The 17,485-nt window shown below is 41.9% G+C and overlaps 1 protein-coding gene across 7 annotated transcripts in view; it reads right to left on the bottom strand.

Annotated features, from left to right (window-relative positions):
• ATG2B (autophagy related 2B) overlaps positions 1-17,375 on the bottom strand; it is a 92,537-nt gene extending 75,162 nt beyond the window's left edge. For all 7 annotated transcript variants that reach the window (XM_038748466.1, XM_038748491.1, XM_038748499.1 and 4 more), the window contains exon 1: positions 17,162-17,375. In XM_038748466.1, the coding sequence (XP_038604394.1) occupies positions 17,162-17,326 (165 nt within the window). In that variant the 5' untranslated portion in view covers positions 17,327-17,375. The remainder of the gene's footprint in view (positions 1-17,161) is intronic.
• Between the last annotated feature and the right edge of the window lie 110 nt (positions 17,376-17,485).

Below are 17,485 nucleotides of genomic sequence, written 5' to 3'. Positions count from 1 at the left end.
CCCCGAAGGACTTGTGGTTAAGAATCATTCAGTCATTCATTCGATCGTATTTACTGAGCGCTTACTGGGTGCAGAGCACTGTACTAAGCGCTTGGGAAAGCACAATACAGCAATAAAGAAGCCCACAACAAGCTCACAGAAGCAGTGGCCTAGCAGAAAGAATACGGGCCTGGGAGCGAGAACAGCTGGTTTCTAATCCCAGCTTTGCCTCTTACCGGCTGTGGGACCTTGGCCAAGTCACTTGACTTCTCTGTGCCTCAGTTTCCTCACCTGTAAAATGGGAATTGAATACTTGTACTCTCTCCACTTAAGGTTGGCCTTGTACTCCCTCCTACTTACAGTTGGGAGCCCCATGTGGGACAGGGACTGTGTTTGACTTGGATATCTTGTGTCTACCCCAGCGCTAAGACTATTGGAAAAGTTGGTGAAGAGAAAATGATCTGTTGGAGGTGCAGAGGGAAAGGCAGTATTACCATAGTTAATACGATTTTTCTTAATGTCAAAGATGGACATTTGGAGGAATGAACATGCATCGTTCTGGAGGGATCCAGGCTGATTTCTTTTCCCTTCCAGTTTACCATTCTAATCTGATTCCACAAGGTAACACCCACCGGAGAATCTTGGTCCCACTCTGTCCTGATATTTTGAGGTCAAGGAGAATTCCTCGGGCTGGACCCCTAATCCTACAGTATTTCCCATTTCTGATTCACACAAGACAGAAAATGTTGTCATTTCAAACCAATCAATACCCCGAATCATATCAAATAGTCAAATGCAGTGATAACTCCATAATAAAGAAATTTTAAAATAGGGCAAAAAGTACTTTGTCTTTTTCAATTAGAGCGTTAGCTAGGTTAGGCTGCAACCCGGTGAACTAAATTTGCTGCGAGTCTCTTATTACTATTAAAGTGACCGTTTTCACATAACCCAGTTTATTTCTTGACTTTAAAACGTAATAACGAACAAGTAAAACATCAAAAATGCCACGTAAATAAAAATCCACCGTAAATGTGAGGTAGTAATAGCGAAACAGAACAAGACTCTTTTAACTTCATGTGATCATCTTAAATGCTATTTCTTTGCCTCCCAAATTAATAGAACGATTGTCTACAAAGAACACTATGGCCCTTGAATAAAAGTTGTTTGAACAGGTGTCCCACGTACCTGCAGATACATAACAGCTAATCTGACAAACAAGTTTTCCCTCTTCCACTAAATCCCCATCAAAATCATTCCTACTAAGACACGTGTCCTAGACCACAAACTTTAGATTCTGCTCCTCGAAGCAAAATTCCTCTCCCTAAATTGTTCGGGCTCCTTCAAAAAGAAGCCCAGAAAGGAAACTGGTGGCAATATTTTTATAGTACGTGCCAGTCCAAGAATGGTTGGGGGTGTAGTGAGTGGGTTAAGTTTAACGACCTGGAGTGCTACTTTAGGCAGGACTAACAGTTTTTAAACTGTGAAGTCGTCGTTGGGCAGGGAATGTATTTGTAATCTTGTTACTTGTGTACTCTCCCAAGCGCTTAGTACAGTGCTCTGCCCACAGTTAAGTGCTTAATAAATACGACTGATTGACTCCAGTGCTACTGCCACAACCTTGGGGGAGACCTCCAGGCTGAAGCAGCAGGAAAGAAGGGGTGGAGGCAGATGAGGAACTACTCCTTACCCTTTTCCCCTTTCCCTGACCCTGTTGTCCCCTTAGGGTATCACCCCACTCCTTGGAGCCCTCAGCGCCAGACCAACAACAACGAAAGGCCTGCACTCAACGTGTTACCCCAGGTGTCAAATACTTCACAAATGCCACCATTATTATTGCCATTACTGGCGTTATAAGTATTATAACATGATATAATATATACATATATATAATTTGATTATATCATTAAAATAATGCTGGTATTTGTTCAGCGCTTACTATGTGCCAAGCACTGTAGGACTTGTGTTTCGGGGTGAGGATAATCAGGCTGGACGCAATCCCCGTCCCACATGGAGCTCACAGTCTAAGTAGGAGGAAGAACAGGGATTGAATTCCCATTATACAGATGAGGAAACAGAGACTTTAAGTGACCTACTTGCCCAAGGAAACACAGCAGACAACTGGCACAGCCAGAATTAGAACCTAGGCCCTCTAGGACTGTGCTTTATCCATTAGGCCACACTGCTTCCCTCTCCCAAGTGCTTAGTACAGTGCTCTCCACACAGTAAGTGCGCAGTAAATATCAGATTGACTGGTCGATTGAGAATGGATGGGTGCGATGCTGAGATATCCCAAGTCCAGACCCTCAATGCTACAGAAATCTCAACTTGTTTAAAATGAACTGATATAGCAAATTAGTTGTTAGAATGGTAATAAAAAACACAAGAGCTTGACTTTAATTTATAGGGCTACATGAAGTTCTTTATTGGAAAACAGACTTTATGAGAGAATTCATATTCCCAGCCTTCCTAGACTGAGCCCCCTTTTTCCTCTCCTCCTCCTCATCCCCTCTGCCCTACCTCCTTCCCCTCCCCATAGCACCTGTATATATGTTTGTACAGATTTATTACTCTATTTTACTTGTACATATTTACTATTCTATTTATTTTGTTAATGATGCGCATCTAGCTTTATTTTTATTTATTCTGGTGACTTGACACCTGTCCACATGTTTTGTTGTCTGTCTCCCCCTTCTAGACTGTGAGCCCCATGTTGGGTAGGGACCGTCTCTATATGTGGCCAACTTGTACTTCCCAAGCGCTTAGTACAGTGCTCTGCACACAGTAAGCGCTCAGTAAGTATGACTGAATGAATTAGATATTCGCTTCGAAGTTCTGAAGGTTACAATTTTAAATAAGCAAATAAGACATATGAGTAAAATCAGGGGTCAAAAGTGGTTTAAGAAACCTGTGCGAGTTTAAGACCAATTCAGATCTTCTTAGATTTTTCCCTTCAGAAGACGTCATTTGATCTCTCCAGTGTGTTTTAATTAAGTGTAATTCCACAAAAAGCAGTATACTCACAAAAGACAGGCTCTTACAAACAAATAAGGCATTCAAATAGGGTCGGTCATAAGTCAGGATAAATAAACGACTATACAAATCACACAATAAAGAGAAGCTGTTTTTAATCTAAGGGATGTTCCGAATGCATGTTATATGAAAGGCTTTTCTTTCTCTCTAAAAACTACATAAAAATTAATTTTTATAATCACTGAACTCTTGAGATTTTCCAGTTTTGCAAGCACTGACAGATTCTGGTTAGAACTCTGGTGCTTAGTGAAAAAACCCAATAGTTTCGTGATCAAATAGCACTGTAAATCTACCCCAATCATAAAAGATTTTGGATTAGATTACTTGGGCAAACTTTCAAAGTATGACTTTACACATTTAGCTAAAAGACACTTCCCGCTGACCTGTTAGAGATGCCTGTGCCAGCAGATTTGCCACTATTTTAAACCAAGATGGGATATAATCGCTCTATTCAATCAATCGTATTTATTGAGCGCTTACTGTGTGCAGAGCACTGTACTAAGCACTTGGGAAGTACAAGTTGGCGACATATAGAGACAGTCCCTACCCAACAGTGGGCTCACAGTCTAAAAGGGGGAGACAGAGAACAAAACCAAACATACTAACAAAATAAAATAAATAGAATAGATATGGACAAGTAAAATAAATAAATAGAGTAATAAATATGTACAAACATATATACAGGTGCTTTGGGGAAGGGAAGGAGGTAAGATGAGGGGGATGGAGAGGGGGATGAGTCAAGTCAAGTCAAAGTACTTCAAAGGGAGGGAAAGAGAAGCGCTTAAGCCCCAGTAAGCTTCCCAAAGAAGTGAGTCACTTGTACAAAGAACATTATAACAGGGATTGCTATAAGAAAATAATACTTTTGCTCTTGCTTACTTATATGTATTTCAAATTTAACAGTGTGCTCCAAAAACACAACTGCAAGTACTTACTGAAAAGCTCTTGATGAAATGACCCACCGGTCCCCACCAGACTGTAAGCTCACTGTGGGCAGAGAACGCATCTACCAACGCTGTTAGATTGTACTCTCCCAAACGCTTAGCACAGTGCTCTGCCCACAGTAAGCGCTTAATAAATGTGATCGATTAAAGTGAGATCATTCACTTACCCTAGACTGTGAGCCCCATGTGCCCACTGTTGGGTAGGGACTGTCTCTATATGTTGCCAACTTGTACTTCCCAAGCGCTTAGTACAGTGCTCTGCACACAGTGAGTGCTCAATAAATATGATTGATTGATTGATTGATGTCCAACATTACTTGCTTTTCTCCACCCCAGTGCTTAGTACAGTGCCTGGCACACAGTAAGTGCTTAACAGATACCAGAATTATTATTATTATTATTATTTCAGGCATACGGCATACTGACGCTTCATTTTAAAATCTCCCTTAGATTGTGACCCTCATGTGGGATGGGTTTTGCGAACGGAATGCGTTATATCTAACCCAGTATATCTACCCCATCGGAGAAGCAGCGTGGCTCAGTGGAAAGAGCCCGGGCTTTGGAGTCGGAGGTCATGGGTTCAAATCCCAGCTCCCCCACTTGTCAGCTGTGTGACTTTGGGAAAGTCACTTCACTTCTCTGCACCTCAGTGACCTCATCTGGAAAATGGGGATGAAGACTGTGAGGGCCCCCGTGGGACAACCTGATCACCTTGTAACCTCCCCAGCGCTTAGAACAGCGCTTTGCACATAGTAAGCGCTTAATAAATGCTATCATCATTATTATTATTATTATTACCCCAGTGCTTGTTATGATGCTTGGCCCTCGGCAAATACTTCAGACCCTGGGCAAATACTTCACAAATGCCACCGTTATTACTGTCATTAGTGGTGTTACTGTTACCATCATCATTAAAAGGTCAAACCTGTGTGGTTGCACTGTTTGCAAACATTTTTTCTAAATCATGCAAGAGTCCAAAAAAATAGACTTTGTTGAACTAAGTCTCCTGAAAATAGTCAAAGGGCTGATTCATCACTTTTGCAGCCCGTTTATACAACCTTTCCCGTCATTTGCCGCAGAGAGACTTATCTCAACGGAATCCCACGAGCCACGCACTCTTTGGCAGGCCAAAAACCACACAGAGTGGTCTGAAATGCAACAGCAGACAAAGGGACAAACATTACAAAGACATTACGAAGTCACAGCTGACAATTGGCAGAGCTGGGATTTGAACCCATGACCTCTGACTCCAAAGCCCGGACTATTTCCACTGAGCCACGCTGCTGCTTCGGGGGGTGGGGGGGTGGGGGGGTCCTTGCATCCGGACCCCCCGGGGGAAACATGGGGAACTAAGACCCGCTCTAATCAGTCAGTCAATCGTGTTTACTGAGCGCTTACTGTGTGCCGAGCACTGGACGAAGCGCTTGAGTACCACAGAATGATAAACTTCTAGACTGCGACCCCTTTGTTGGGTAGGGACCGTCTCTATATGTTGCCATCTTGGACTTATTTATTTTATTTTAATATGTTTTGTTTCGTTGTCTGTCTCCCCCTTCTAGACTGCGAGCCCGCTGTTGGGTGGGGACCGTCTCTAGATGTTGCCAACTTGGGCTTATTTATTCTATTTATTTTATTTTGTTAATATGCTTTGTTTTGTTGTCTGTCTCCCCCTTCTACACTGCGAGCCCGCTGTTGGGTAGGGACCGTCTCTATATGTTGCCAACCTGGACTTAATTATTCTATTTATTTTATTTTGTTAATATGTTTTGTTTTGTTGTCTGTCTCCCCCTTCTTAACTGCGAGCCCGCTGTTGGGTAGGGACCGTCTCTATATGTTGCCAACTTGGACTTCCCAAATGCTTAGTACAGTGCTCTGCACACAGTAAATGCTCAATAAATATGACTGAATGAATGAATTACAAAGCAGGCTAGACTGTGAGCCCGCTGTTGGGTAGGGACCGTCTGTGTATGTTGCCAACTTGGACTTATTTATTCAATTTATTTTATTTTGTTAATATGTTTTGTTTTGTTGTCTGTCTCCCCCTTTTAGACTGTGAGCCCGCTGCTGGGTAGGGACCGTCTCTATATGTTGCCAACTTGGACTTCCCAAACGCTTAGTACAGTGCTCTGCACACAGTAAATGCTCAATAAATACGATTGAATGAATGCATTACAAAGCTGGCTAGACTGTGAGCCTGCTGTTGGGTAGGGACCATCTCTATATGTTGCCAACTTGGACTTATTTATTCTATTTATTTTATTTTAAGATGTTTTGTTTTGTTGTCTGTCTCCCCCTTCTAGACTGTGAGCCCGCTGTTGGGTAGGGACCGTCTCTATGTTGCCAACCTGTACTTCCCAAACGCTTAGTACAGTGCTCTGCACACAGTAAACGCTCAATAAATATGACTGAATGAATCAATTACAAAGCGGGCTAGACTGTGGGCCCGCTGTTGGGTAGGGACCGTCTCTATATGTTGCCAACTTGGACTTATTTCTTCTATTTATTTTATTTTGTTAATATGTTTTGTTGTCTGTCTCCCCCTTCTACACTGCGAGCCCGCTGTTGGGTAGGGACCGTCTCTATGTTGCCAACTTGTACTTTCCAAACGCTTAGTACAGAGCTCTGCAAACAGTAAACGCTCGATAAATACGATTGAATGAATCAATTACAAAGCAGGCTAGACTGTGAGCCCGCTGCTGGGTAGGGACCGTCTCTATATGTTGCCAACTTGGACTTCCCAAACGCTTAGTACAGTGCTCTGCAGACAGTAAACGCTCAATAAATACGATTGATTGAATGAATTACAAAGCGGGCTAGACTGTGAGCCCGCTGTTGGGTAGGGACCGTCTCTATATGTTGCCAACTTGGACTTCCCAAGCGCTTAGTACAGTGCTCTGCACACAGTAAGCGCTCAATAAATACGACTGAATGAAGGAATGAATACTGCCTACTAACTTTCTTCGGAAAGGCAACATGGTTTCATAGACGCTGCCTGTGAAGTCCCCGGGTACTATACAAATGAAACGTAGTCAAGAAAGCCTGGTATCTTAGTAAAACTTATCATTTAAAAACATTCAAAAATAACCTAATGTTATTATATTTTTTGACTGCAGCAGAGCTCTGTGGATCAGCAAGTCCTCAGGGTAGCGGGGAGGAGGGGGTAAAATAATGAAAATTGGCTTTAATACTACTAAACCTTGAAACCGTCCCACATGAATACCCACAGCTGATGATTAAAGATATGGATTTTTAACTCCGGGCATTCCTTTAAAACAAACGAAAAGTAATTCTGTAGTTTCTCAACTAGTCGTTAGGGTCAGCCTTAGACCCTAAAGGGCCTGGATTCTAATCCCGCCTCGGCCACTCGTCTGCCGCGTGACCTTGGGCAAGTCCATCCACTTCTTGGAACAGTGCTTTGCACATAGTAAGCGCTTAACAAATGCCATTATTATTATATTATTCTCGGTGCCTCGATTACCTCATCTGTAAAATGGGGGTAAAGACTGTGGGCCAGGGACTGTAGCCAACTCGACTGGCTGGCACCTACCCCAGCGCTTAGCCTGGTGCCTGGCACATAGCGCTCAACTGTGGCATAATCAATCAATCAATCAATCGTATTTATTGAGCGCTTACTGCGTGCAGAGCACTGTACTAAGCGCTCGGGAAGTACAAGTTGGCAACATATAGAGACAGTCCCTACCCAACAGTGGGCTCACAGTCTAACTGACAGAGCAGGGGCTTGGGAGTCGGAAGGTCATGGGTTCTAATCCCAGCTCCGCCACCACTTGCCCGCCGTGTGACTTTGGGCAAGTCGCTTTACTTCTCCGGGCCTCAGTGACCTCATCTGCAAAATGGGGATTGAGATTGGGAGCCCCACGTGCGACAGGGACTGTGTCCAACCTGACTTGCTTGGCGCTTAATACAGTGCCTGGCACCCGGTAAGCGCCTGGTGTGGCGAACAGAGCACAGGCCTGGGCGTCAGAAGGTCACGGGTTCAAATGCCGGCTCCGCCACTCGTCTGCTGTGCAACCTTGGGCAACTTACTTCGCTTCTCTGTGCCTCAGTTCCCTTATCGGTGAAAGGGGGATAGAGACCGGGAGCCCCACGTGGGACAGGGCCCGGGTTCAACCCGATTCGCTCGTATCCACCCCAGCGCTCAGTACGGTGCCTGCCACATAGTAAGCGCTTAACAAATACCATCATCATTATGAACGCCCGGCACAATTATTAAAATGATCCATAAATACCATTAAAAAAGAGGCTGCTTCTAATGACAGGCATCACTTTGAGCCCACAAGGGCTCACTCGTTCATTCAATCGTATTTACTGAGCGCTTACTGTGGGCAGAGCACTGTACTACACACCACGCAAGTCAGGTTGGGCACAATCAGAGCACTGTACTAAGAGCTTGGAAAGTAGGGTGGCTTCATTCATTCATTTATTCAATCGTATTTATGGAGCGCTTACTGTGTGCACAGCACTGGACTAAGCGCTTGGGAAGTACAAGTTGGCAACACAGAGAGACCCCAGGCCCGGGAGTCGGAGGTCATGGGTTCGAATCCCGCCTCCGCCACTTGTCTGGTGGGTGACTTTGGGCGAATCACTTCACTTCTCTGGGCCTCAGTTTCCTCATCTGTAAAACGGGGATGAAGACCATGAGCCCCACGTGGGACAACGCGATTACCTTGTATCTACCCTAGCGCTTAGAACAGTGCTTGACACACAGTAAGCACTTAACAAATACCGTCATTATTACTACTACTATTATTACTATTATTATTAAGAGTGCCTGGCACAGAGTCAGCACTTAACAAATACCATTATTATTGTTGTTAGAAGAGTGCCTGGCACAGAGTAAGCACTTAACAAATACCGTCATTATTATTATTGTTGGAAGAGTGCCTGGCACAGAGTAAGTGCTCAACAAATACTGTCATTATTACTGTCATTAGAAGAATGCTTGGCACATAATACTGCTTAACAAATACTGTCATTATTATTATTATTATTATTATTATTATTATTATTAGAAGAGTGCCTGGCACAGAGTAAGCACATAACAAATATCATCATTATTATTATTATTATCATTATTATGATTATTATTAGAAGAGTGCCTGGCACATAGTAAGCACTTAACAAATACCTGTCATTATTATTATTAGAAGAGCACATAGTACTGGCACATAGTAAGTGCTTAACAAATATGATTGTTATTATTATTATTACTAGAAGAGTGTCTGGCACAGAGTAAGCACTTAACAAATACCGTCATTATTATTATTGTTGGAAGAGTGCCTGGCACAGAGTAAGTGCTCAACAAATACCATCATTATTATTGTCATTAGAAGAATGCTTGGCACATAATACTGCTTAACAAATACTGTCATTATTATTATTATTATTATTATTATTATTATTATTGGAAGAGTGCCTGGCACAGAGTAAGCACATAACAAATATCATCATTATTATTATTATCATTATTATTATTATTATTAGAAGAGTGCCTGGCACAGAGTAAGCGCTTAACAAATACCTGTCATTATTATTATTAGAAGAGCGTCTGGCACATAGTAAGTGCTTAATATCATTGTTATTATTATTATTACTAGAAGAGTGTCTGGCACAGAGTAAGCACATAACAAATATCGTCATTATTATTATCATTATTATTATTATTATTATTAGAAGAGTGCCTGGAACAGAGTAAGCACATAACAAATACCATCATTATTATTATTATTATTATTATTATTATTATTATTATTAGAAGAGTGCCTGGCACATAGTAAGTGCTTAACAAATACCTGTCATTATTATTATTAGAAGAGTGTCTGGCACATAGTAAGTGCTTAACAAATATCATTGTTGTTATTATTATTATCAGAAGAGTGTCTGGCACATAGTAATCGCTTAATAAATACCGTCATTATTATTATTATTATTATTATTATTATTAGAAGGGTGTCTGGAACATAGTGAGCACTTAAATACTGTCATTATTATTATTATTAGAACAGTGTCCGGCACACAGTGAGCACTTAAATACAGTCATTATTATTATTATTAGAACAGTGTCTGGCACATAGTGAGCACTTAACAAATACCGTCGTTATTATTATTACTATTATTATTATTATTAGAATAGTGCCTGGCATGTAGTAAGCACTTTAATATTATTATTATTATTGATATTAGAAGAATGCCTGGCACATAGTAAGCGCTTAACAAATGATGTCATTATTGCTATTATTATTATTATTAGAAGAGTGCCTGGCACAGAGTAAGCGCTTAACAAATGCCGTCACCCTTATTATTATTATTTATTATGATGATTATGAGAAGAGTGCCTGGCAGAGACTGAGCGCTTAACAAATACCGTCATCATTATTATTAGTATTAATTATGATGATTATGAGAAGAGTGCCTTGCACAGAGTAAGCGCTTAATATTGTCGTCACTATTATTATTAATTATGGTGATTATGAGAAGAGTGCCAGGCACAGAGTAAGCGCTTAACAAATGCCGTCATCACTATTATTATTATTATTATTTATGATGATTATGAGAAGAGTGCCTAGCACAGAGTGAGCACTTAACAAATACCATCATGATTATTATTATTATGAATGATGATGATGATGTAAGCTCGCAGTAAATACACCTGATTGACCGATTGTTCACCCTAGAGCTGTAACCTGGCCTGAACCAATGACACCTGTCTAAATGTTTTGTTTTGTTGTCTGTCCCCCACCTTCTAGACTGTGAGCCAGTTGTTGGGTAGGGACCGTCTCTATATGTTGCCGACTTGTCCTTCCCAAGCGCTTAGTACAGTGCTCTACACACAGTAAGCGCTCAACAAATACGACTGAATGAATGAATGAATGATGAGAAGAGTGACAGGCACAGAGTAAGCGCTTAACAAATGCCAGGCATTTGCTATTATATTTGTTTGTACATAATATAATATATTTATTATATTTTTTATTATATTATATATTATAATAATCATAATGATGATGAGAAGAGTGCCTGGCACGAGAGTGAGCGCTTAACAAATGCTGTCATCATTATTACTATTATTAATGATGATTATTATGAGAAGAGTGCCTGGCACAGAGTAAGCGCTCAACAAATACCATCATCATTATTATTATTATGAGAAGAGTGCCTTGCACAGAATGAGCGCTTGGTAACATCGTCATTATTGTTACTATTACTATTAATGATGATGATTATGAGAAGAGTGCCTGGCACAGAGTAAACGCTTAACAAATACCATCATCATTATTACTATGATTATGGTTATGTGAAGAGTGCCAGGCACAGAGTAAGCGCTTAATACCATCATTGTTATTATTATTATTTATGATGACGATGATGAGAAGAGTGCCTAGAACAGAGTGAGCGCTTAACAAATACAGTCATCGTTATTATTATTATTTATGATGACGATTATGAGAGGAGTGCCAGGCACAGAATAAGTGCATAAGAAATGCCATCATCATTATCATTATTATTTGTGATGATGATTATGAGAGGAGTACCAGGCAGAGTAAGCACTTAACAAATGCCGTATTATTATTATTATTATTATTATTATTATGAGAAGAGTGTCTGGCACAGTGAGCGCTTAACAAAAACCATCATTATCATTATTATGATGATGATGAGAAGAGTGCCTAGCACAGAGTAAGCGCTTAATAAATAGCGTTATCATTATTATTATGATGATGATGATTGAGAAGAGTGCACGGCAGAGTAAGCGCTTAATACCGTCATCATTATTATTATTTTTTATGATGATGATTATGAGAATAGTGCCTTACACAGAGTGAGCGCTTCATAATGTCGCCATTATTATTATTATTATTATTAATGATGATGATTATGAGAAGAGTGCCTGGCACAGAGTAAGCGCTTAACAAATACCATCATTATTATTATTATTATTACTATTATTATGTGAACAGTGCCAGGCACAGAGTAAGCGCTTAAAACCATCATCGTTAATATTATTACTTATGATGATGATTATGAGAAGAGTGCCTAACACAGAGTGAGCGCTTAAAAAATACTATCATCATTATTATTATTATGAGAAGAGTGCCTTGCACAGAATGAGCGCTTGATAACATCGTCATTATTGTTATTATTACTATTAATGATGATGATTATGAGAAGAGTGCCTGGCACAGAGTAAACGCTTAACAAATACCATCATCATTATTATTATGATTATGGTTATGTGAAGGAGTGCCAGGCACAGAGTAAGCGCTTAATACCATCATTGTTATTATTATTATTTATGATGATGATTATGAGAAGAGTGCCTAGAATAGAGTGAGCGCTTAACAAATACAGTCATCGTTATTATTATTATTTATGATGACGATTACGAGAGGAGTGCCAGGCACAGAATAAGTGCGTAAGAAATGCCGTCATCATCATTATTATTATTATTTGTGATGATGATTATGAGAGGAGTGCCAGGCAGAGTAAGCGCTTAACAAATGCCGTCATTATTATTATTATTATTATTATTATTTATGATGATGATTATGAGAAGAGTGCCTGGCACAGAGTAAGCGCTTAACAAAAACCGTCATCATTATCATTATTATGATGATGATGAGAAGAGTGCCTGGCACAGAGTAAGCGCTTAATAAATAGCGTCATTATTATTACTATGATGATGATGATTGAGAAGAGTGCACAGCACAGAGTAAGCGCTTAATACCGTCATCATTATTATTTTTTATGATGATGATTATGAGAAGAGTGCCTTGCACAGAGTGAGCGCTTCATAATGCCGACATTATTATTATTATTATTATTATTAATGATGATGATTATGAGAAGAGTGCCTGGCACAGAGTAAGCGCTTAACAAGTACCGTCATTATTATTACTATTATTATGTGAAGAGTGCCAGGCACAGAGTGAGCACTTAATACCGTCATCATTATTACTATTACTTATGATGATGATTATGAGAACAGTGCATAGCACAGAGTGAGCGCTTAAAAAATACTGTCATCATCATTATTATGATGATGATTATGTAAAGAGTGCAAGGCACAGGGCAAGCGCTTAACACCATCATCGTTATTATTATTATTTATGATGATGATGAGAATAGTGCCTAACACAGAGTGAGCGCTTAACAAATACCGTCATCGTTATCATTCTTCTTTAGGATGATGATTATTCATTCACTCATTCATTCAATCGTATTTATCAAGCGGTTACTGTGTGCAGAGCACTGGACTAAGCGCTTGGGAAGTACAAGTTGGCAACGTACAGACACGGTCCCTACCCAACAGCGGGCTCACAGTCTAGAAGGGGGAGACAGACAACAAAACAAAACATATTAAGAAAATAAAATGAATAGAGCAGTAACAGAGAACAAAACAAGACATATAAACCAAGTAAAATAAATAAATATGTACAAGTAAAATAAATAAATAGAGTAATAAATACGTACAGACATATATACAGGTGCTGTGGGGAGGGGAAGGAGGTAAGGCGGGGGGATGAGAAGGGGGAAAGGAAGGAGGGGGCTCAGTCTGGGAGGAGAGGCAGCGTGGCTCAATGGAAAGAGTCCGGGCTTTGGAGTCAGAGGTCATGGGTTCGAATCCCAGCCCTGCCACTGGTCAGCCGTGTGACTTTGGGCAAGTCACTTCGCTTCTTTGTGCCTCAGTTCCCTCAGCTGTAAAATGGGGATGAAGACTGAGAGCCCCCCCCCCCCGTGGGACAACCTGATCACCTTGTCGACTCCCCAGCACTTAGAACAGTGCTTGGCACATAGTAAGTGCTTAATAAATGCCACCATTATTATCATTATTAATCCCAGCTCCACCACTTGCCAGCTGTGTGATTTGGGGCAAGTCGCTTCACTTCCCCAGGCCTCAGTTCCCTCATCTGAAAAATGGGGATGAAGACTGTGAGCTCCCTGTGGGACAACCTGATTCATTCAATCGTATTTATTGATCGCTTACTGTGTGCAGAGCACAGTACTAAGCGCTTGGGAAGTCCAAGTTGGCAACACCTAGAGACGACCCCTACCCAACAGCGGGCTCACAGTCTTGAAGGGGGAGACAGACAACAAAACAAAACGTATTAACGGAATGAAATAAATCTGTACAAGCAAGCTAAATAAATGGCTGCGATTGTGATTCCCGAGGGGGGAGAGGGGTGGTGTGGTGTTTACTTGGAAATATTTACCACTCTATTTTATTAATGATGTGCATATAGCTGTCTCCCCCTCTCTGTCTCCCCCTTTTAGACTGTGAGCCCACTGTTGGGTAGGGCCTGTCTCTATATGTTGCCAATTTGTACTTCCCAAGCGCTTAGTACAGCGCTCTGCACATAGTACGCGCTCAATAAATACGATTGATGATGACGATATAGCTCTAATTCTGTTTATTCTGACGGTTTTGACTCCTGTCTCCATGTTTTGTTGTCCGTCTCCCCCCCACCTGTAGACTGTGAGCCCGCTGTTGGGTAGGGACCGTCTCTCGATGTGGCCGACTTGGACTTCCCAAGCGCTCAGTACAGTGCTCCGCACAGAGTGAGCGCTCAATAAATACGACTGAACGACTGACTGATTTCCACCGAGCTACACTGCTTCTCACACAGCTTCCCCAGCGCTTAGCACAGTGCTCTGCACACAGTAAGCGCTCAATAAATACGACTGAATAAAATCGTATCGATTAAATACAATTTGTACCTATCTATTCTATTTATTTTATTTTGTTAGTATGTTTGGTTTTGTTGTCTGTCTCCCCCTTTTAGACTGTGAGCCCTCTGTTGGGCAGGGCCCATCTCTCTATGTTGCCGACTTGTACTTCCCAAGCGCTTAGTACAGCGCTCTGCACATAGTAAGCGCTCAATAAATACGACTGGCTGATTTCCACCGAGCCACACTGTTTCTCACACAGCTTCCCAAGTGCTTAGCACAGTGCTCTGCACACAGTAAGTGCTCAATAAATACGACTGAATAAAATCGTATTGATTAAATACGATTTGTACCTATCCATTCTATTTATTTTATTTGGTTAGTACGTTTGGTTTTGTTCTCTGTCTCCCCCTTTTAGACTGTGAGCCCGCTGTTGGGTAGGGACCGTCTCTATCTGTTGCCAATTTGTACTTCCCAAGCGCTTAGTACAGCGCTCTGCACATAGTAAGCGCTCAATGAATACGACTGATTTCCACTGAGCCACACTGCTTCTCACACAGCTTCCCAAGCGCTTAGCACAGCGCTCTGCACACAGTGAGCGCTCAATAAATACGATTGAATAAAATCGTATCGATTAAATACGATTTGTACCTATCCATTCTATTTATTTTATTTGGTTAGTACGTTTGGTTTTGTTCTCTGTCTCCCCCTTTTAGACTGTGAGCCCGCTGTTGGGTAGGGACCGTCTCTCTGTGTTGCCAATTTGTACTTCCCAAGCGCTTAGTACAGCGCTTTGCACATAGTAAGCGCTCAATACGATTGACTGATTTCCACTGAGCCACACTGCTTCTCACACAGCTTCCCCAGCGCTCAGCACAGTGCTCTGCACACAGTAAGCGCTCAATAAATATGACTGAATAAAATCGTACTGATTAAATACGATTTGTACCTATCTATTCTATTTATTTTATTTTGTTAGTATGTTTGGTTTTGTTGTCTGTCTCCCCCTTTCAGACTGTGAGCCCGCTGTTGGGCAGGGCCCGTCTCTCTATGTTGCCGACTTGTACTTCCCAAGCGCTTAGTACAGCGCTCTGCACATAGTAAGCGCTCAATAAATACGACTGGCTGATTTCCACTGAGCCACACTGCTTCTCACACAGCTTCCCAAGCGCTCAGCACAGTGCTCTGCACACAGTAAGCGCTCAATAAATGACCGAATAAAATCGTACTGATTAAATACGATTTGTACCTATCTATTCTATTTATTTTATTTGGTTAGTATGTTTGGTTTTGTTGTCTGCCTCCCCCTTTTAGACTGTGAGCCCGCTGTTGGGTAGGGCCTGTCTCTATGTGTTGCCAATTTGTACTTCCCAAGCGCTTAGTCCAGCGCTCTGCACACAGTGAGCGCTCAGTAAATACGACTGAATAAAATCGTATCGATTAAATACGATTTGTACCTATCTATTCTATTTCTTTTATTTGGTTAGTAAGTTTGGTTTTGTTGTCTGTCTCCCCCTTTTAGACTGTGAGCCCACAGTTGGGTAGGGACTGTCTCTATCTGTTGCCAATTTGTACTTCCCAAGCGCTTAGTACAGCGCTCTGCACACAGTGAGCGCTCAATAAATACGATTGAATAAAATCGTATCGATTAAATACGATATGCACCTATCTATTCTATTTCTTTTATTTGGTTAGTACGTTTGGTTTTGTTGTCTGTCTCCCCCTTTTAGACTGTGAGCCCACAGTTGGGTAGGGACTGTCTCTATCTGTGGCCAATTTGTACTTCCCAAGCGCTTAGTACAGCGCTCTGCACACAGTGAGCGCTCAATGAATACGATTGAATAAAATCGTATCGATTAAATACGATTTGTACCTATCTATTCTATTTCTTTTATTTGGTTAGTGCGTTTGGTTTTGTTGTCTGTCTCCCCCTTTTAGACTGTGAGCCCGCTGTTGGGTGGGGCCTGTCTCTATATGTTGCCAATTTGCACTTCCCAAGCGCTTAGTACAGAGCTCTGCACACAGTGAGCGCTCAATAAATACGATTGAATAAAATCGTATCGATTAAATACGATTTGTACCTATCTAGCCTATCTATTTTATTTGGTTAGTAAGTTTGGTTTTGTTGTCTGTCTCCCCCTTTCAGACTGTGAGCCCGCTGTTGGGTAGGGCCTGTCTCTATCTGTGGCCAATTTGTACTTCCCAAGCGCTTAGTACAGCGCTCTGCACACAGTGAGCGCTCAATAAATACGATTGAATAAAATCGTATTGATTAAATACGATTTGTACCTACCTATTCTATTTCTTTTATTTGGTTAGTGTGTTTGGTTTTGTTGTCTGTCTCCCCCTTCTAGACTGTGAGCCCACTGTTGGGTGGGGCCTGTCTCTATGTGTTGCCAATTTGTACTTCCCAAGCGCTCAGTACAGCGCTCCGCACACAGTAAGCGCTCAATAAATACGATGGATGATGATGATGATGATGATGATGGCTGTGGCTGTGACTGCGTGTCGGTGTGTGCCCTCACCCATTTGTCGAGGGGCACGTGGCTGAGGGCGCCGGTGCCCTGGTAGAGGTGGAGGCTGAGCTGGTCGAGGCCCAGCTTCTCCTGGAGGAAGTGGCCCAGGTAGCGCTGCAGCAGGTAGCGGCAGGCCCGCTTCTTGATGGACTCCGAGAACGGCCACGGCATCATGGCGGGACGGGAAGGGACGGGAAGGGGCGGGAAGGGACGGGAAAGGGACGGGAAGGGACGGGAAAGGCCGGGCCGTGCCTCCCCTCAGGCTCCCCTCAGCCCCGGGCCCCCCGCGCCGTGGGAGCGCGCCACGGGAAGCGCGCGCGCATGCGTCGCGCC

The sequence above is a fragment of the Tachyglossus aculeatus genome, chromosome 1 (genome assembly GCF_015852505.1).
Source record: "Tachyglossus aculeatus isolate mTacAcu1 chromosome 1, mTacAcu1.pri, whole genome shotgun sequence".
Lineage (NCBI taxonomy): Eukaryota > Metazoa > Chordata > Mammalia > Monotremata > Tachyglossidae > Tachyglossus > Tachyglossus aculeatus.
This window is presented reverse-complemented; position numbering and strand designations above follow the sequence as displayed.